This window comes from Danio rerio, chromosome 15 (genome assembly GCF_049306965.1).
Source record: "Danio rerio strain Tuebingen ecotype United States chromosome 15, GRCz12tu, whole genome shotgun sequence".
NCBI lineage: Eukaryota > Metazoa > Chordata > Actinopteri > Cypriniformes > Danionidae > Danio > Danio rerio.
In genome coordinates this window covers 51,770,001-51,775,000 of record NC_133190.1, presented here as the reverse complement: position 1 = coordinate 51,775,000, position 5,000 = coordinate 51,770,001, and the positions used below count along the sequence as shown (strand labels likewise).

The following is a 5,000-nucleotide window of genomic DNA, read 5'->3' as shown; positions in this document are numbered from 1 at the left end:
CTCATAATACAGAACACAGATGATTCAGGCATCCGTTTATTAACTTAGTGGAGTAAACACACTAAACTGAAGTTGGTGTTTCTGTGTGGAGTTTGCATGTTCTCCCTGTGTTGGCGTGGGTTTCCTCCGGGTGCTTCGGTTTCCCCAACAGTCCAAACACATGCGCTATAGGGGAACTGATCAACTATACTGGCCGTAGTGTATGAGTGTGTGTGTGTGTGAATAAGTGAGCATGGGTGTTTCCCAGTACTGGGTTGCAGCTGGAAGGGCATCCCCTGGTGTAATATTCACACATTCAGACTTTCTCCTTAATAATATACATTCAGAAAAGTGTTATGCTGATGGTAACAGTGGAGTGATATTATCAGCAGTCAGTGATGGTGAGGGTACAGCATTAGTCAGTCAGTTTAACAGTGCTGCTGGTGTTCAGTCAGACTTACAGCAGTTTCACCTGCACTTTAGGACAGTTTAAAACCATTCATTCATTCATTTTATCAGCTGAGTCCCTTTATCAACCTAGGGTCGCCACAGCGTAATGAACCACCAAAAATTCCAGCATATGTTTTATGCAGCGCATGCCCTTCCAACTGCAACCCATTACTGGAAAACACCCATACACACACACACACACACACACTCATACACTACAGTCAATGTAATTGATCAGTTCCCCTATAGCGCATGTGTTTGGACTGAGGAAACCCGGAGGAAACCCATGCCAACACGGGCAGAACATGCAAACTCCACAAAGAAACACCAGCTGACCCAGCTGGGACTCAAACCTGAGACCTTCTTGCTGTGAGGCGATCATGCTACCCACTGCACCACTGTGCCCTTTTTAAGACCATTATGAATGATATTTTAGATGTATACAGGGCTGAATGCTGAGGATTGTTGTCAAATATCCCAGTTAAGATTTTCACTCTCCCTTTCAAAAATGATTACACTCTAATACATTTAATAATCCAATAATAATCATTTAGTTTGAATATGTCTAACTCATTTTCCAATATATGGATTCACAAACCCTATAACCCTCACCAAGATCAGGACGAAACATAGCTGTCAATCACTTCAGTCTACAATAATAATAATAATTTAATAATAAATATATACATACAGTATATAGGTCAGGTCAGTATTAGGCATGGGGTGATAACCGCTTTCAAAGTGTACTGCGGTTGGGAAAAGTCCAGGTTTAAAACCGGCAAAATATTCTGTAATATGATTCGATATGTAGGGTTTTTTTAATTTATGGTTTGTTTAGTTTAGTTTATGACAGCAGTATCTCCAGCAGAACACATCTACAAACATACAGTTTTATATTGTAAATAAATCAGTGTTTGAGAAACTGATGAAGACAGCAGAGGTCAGTGAAGGACTTTAATCATTCAGCCTGACATGCTTCTGCTCCAACATATTTTAAATGTTTTAAAAAGAGGGGAAAAGTTGTTTTTTTGGCCAGATATTTAAAAACAGTGTATTAGAGCAGTGGTCATGATACTGTGACAGCAGGATTTTTAATTCCAAGATTATCACACCGTCAGAATCTTATACGGGCCCATGCATAGTCAGTTTCCTCAGCAGTAAATAAATGGAGAACTTTTAACTAATGTCACTGTAAGGACAGTCAATAAATGCTTATATATATATATATATATATATATATATATATATATATATATATATATATATATATATATATATATAGTGGGTATAGAAAACAATCACCCCCCTTCAAAATAATTACATTTTGTTGTATTGTAGCCTGAAATGAAGACAGACACAGTTTTGTTTTATCTAGGTGTTATTATTCAGTACAATGTATAACATCTATGTAAAAGATATAACACCAACATGTCAGAAAACAATTAACAAGCATAAAAACAAAATCACTCAGTTGTGAAAAGGATCACCCCCCTCCTAAAAAATACTTGTAAACTCAATCAGATGTACCTAATCACCTTCGTAACGACACACAACACAATTTAACTTTCATTGGTGGTCAATTTGATCAGCTCAGCATGAAAATAGCTTTATTGTAGCATTTCAACCCTAAGTAGTGCAACTGAAACTATGGGTGGCAAGGCATTGTCAAAAGATCTCTGGGATAAAGTTGTGGCCAGGCACAAGTAAGGGGATGGATACAAAAAAATTTCAAATGCTTTATTAATGCCTAGAAGCACAGTGAAGTCCATTATTAAAAAGTGGAATGTATTTGGTACAACACAGACCCTTCCTGGATCAGGACATCGCTCCAAACTGGATGAAAGAGCCAGGAGAAAACTGGTCAGAGAGGCAACCAAGAGGCCTACAACAACTCTGAAGCAGTTGCAGGAATTTATGTCAAAGAGTGGTCATTGTGTGCATGTGACAACAATATCAAAAATTCTCCACAAATGTGGCTTGCATGGGAGGGTTGCACGAAAAAGCCTCTACTCAAGAAAAGCAACATAAAGTCAAGACGGAGCTTTGCCAAAACCCACCTAGAAGATTCCGAGGTCACATGGAAAAAAGTGTCATGGTCAGATGAGACAAAATTTGAATTGTTTGGCCTCAACACCAAACGATATGTCAGGCAAAATTCCAATACAGCTCACCATCCAAATAACACCATTTCTAATGTAAAACATGGAGGTGGAAATATCTTGTTATGGGGTTGTTTCTCTGCAGCAAGAACTGGAGCACTTGTCAGGATAGAAGGAAAAATGGATGGGGCAAAATACCGACAAATTCTTAAGGAAAATCTGCTGCCCTCTGCCAGAAAGTTATCATTGGGAAGACGGTTTACCTTCCAACATGACAACGACCCAAAGCACACAGCAAAACTGACCACACAGTGGTTAAAGGAGAAAAAGGTGAATGTCCTGGCATGGCCAAGTCAGAGTCCAGACTTAAACCCCATTGAATATCTGTGGAAGACTGCAGTCCACAAATGGACACCATCAAATTTAACTGAACTTGAACAGTTCTGCAAAGAGGAAATGCTAATTTTGCAAAGTCTAAATGTGCAAAGTTAGTAGAAACGTATCCCAACAGATTAAAGGCTGTAATTAAAGCAAAAGGTTATTCAACCAAACGCTGAAACAAGGGGGTGATTCTTTTTTCAACCCATTAATTTAGTTTTTTATATGTTCATTTTTTCAGATATGTTGGTGTTATATCTTTTGGTTTGGTGTTATAAGCTGCACTAAGTAAATACAGTTAGATAAAAAAATGTGTCTGTCTTCATTTCAGCCTACAATGCAACAAAATGTAATTATTTTGAAGGGGGGTGATTCTTTTCTATACCCACTGTATACACACACACACACACACACACACACACACACACACACACACACACACATACACATACGTTTTATTGAGAAGGGTTGTTGGTGATTGTATGGGTGTTAATGTCCAGATTGGGTAGCTATGAACAAAGGAAAATTAAACGCTGTTAAAAAAAGATTAAAGACCAACAACACGACATTACAGGAGATTTAAGACTTTTAGCATTTAGCTTTCGAGAATTGAGACATTTATAAAACCTGTACAGGTGATTTCAGACCACATATTCACAGTACTGTGGTAAACAGTGTGTGTGTGTGTGTGTGTTAAAGATAGATAGATAGATAGATAGATAGATAGATAGATAGATAGATAGATAGATAGATAGATAGATAGATAGATAGATAACAAATGTGCGATTATAAAAACTTCACCTCAATGACTAATGTGCCTACACACACACACACACACACACACACACTACTCTTTTAGAAATAACTCAACAATGTGTGTTACTAAGTTTTGAAAATAACCCTCTACAGTAATGAGTCTGCTGAACTGAATGTTGTATTGTGAGTAAGTGAGCGTCAGTAAAGGCTGTTAACGCCACACTCAGACGCGTTTCTCCCCTCAGCAGATGACGGACAGACTCTAAAGCTCTTTTCAGGGGAACAGAAAGCAAAACTGCTCGAATAACAGCAGGTCACTGATTTACAGGAGCCAGCAGAAACTTTACAGAAAGAGTAAAACCCCACACGGACTCTCCAGCCGAGTACCAGAGTTATCCAGGCGTTCAGCCGAGCGGATAACGTTAAAAACACACGAGACTCACCGGAAGTGAAGAAAACACACCAGAGGAGGCCTTTAAACGCGCTTCTGTTCACATCCATCATAAACACAGCACATATGATCGATTATCGGCGGATATTAGCAGATATTCCAGCAAACATGAGTCCTGTTTATGTCGCTGGTTTGTGTTTGTCCTCCATGTTTGTACCTGCGAAACAGGTGAGACAGGAAGTGGAGGAGCAGACTGGGGAAAGCCGAACTCACGATCACGGAGAGCAGATATCAAACACTCGGCATTAGAAACTCAGCATATGGAGAGTCATCATTACTCCAATATATCATTAATATACATGTTGCCAGATGCTTACACTAAAGCAGTCTGAATGCTGTTATCATATCGCAGTCCGTCAATCTTCAGTTTAAATAGTATTTATGTTTGTTGTAAAATGACTCATATAAAAATGAAGAGTGTCATGAGTGTCGACACCGCTCACCTGCTCTTTCTCCAGCTCATACACATCTCATTACAATATTATTCAATTATTTTTTACTTCAAAAAGGATATAGCTCATATTTAAAAATATCTGATCTCTGATATAACTCTACAAATCCCTTGAACAGCCTTTATTCAAATATTTCTTTACTTTTCTTTACTTTAAAAAAAAAATAGTTTTAGCGCAGTGCATCATGTGACCGCTGGCACGCGCATGCGCAGAGGTGTTCGCGACCAAGTCAAAACTTTTTACACACACACACACACACACACACACACACACACACACACAGACAGTTCAAATTCCACGCAAATAAAGCTGTGTTTGTCCGTTCGCATCTGTTTACACGCTGCTGCCTGCACGGTTGAGCACTAATATCATCTTTATAACGAGTCCAGAGTGTGTGCAGTGCACTAAGATTGATCAGACGATCTAGAAATACTG

General features: G+C 38.8%; 1 protein-coding gene across 3 annotated transcripts in view; it reads right to left on the bottom strand.

The window, feature by feature from the left end:
• The window catches only part of mpzl3 (myelin protein zero-like 3), a 12,814-nt gene extending 8,123 nt beyond the window's left edge, over positions 1-4,691 (bottom strand). Inside the window, exon 1 of one of the 3 annotated variants that reach the window (XM_073922909.1) lies at positions 4,557-4,691. Coding sequence is in view for 1 of the 3 variants with exons in the window: in XM_073922908.1 (XP_073779009.1) it covers positions 4,106-4,166 (61 nt within the window). In the remaining 2 variants the exon portion in view is untranslated. 3 annotated transcript variants of the gene reach the window in all.
• Between the last annotated feature and the right edge of the window lie 309 nt (positions 4,692-5,000).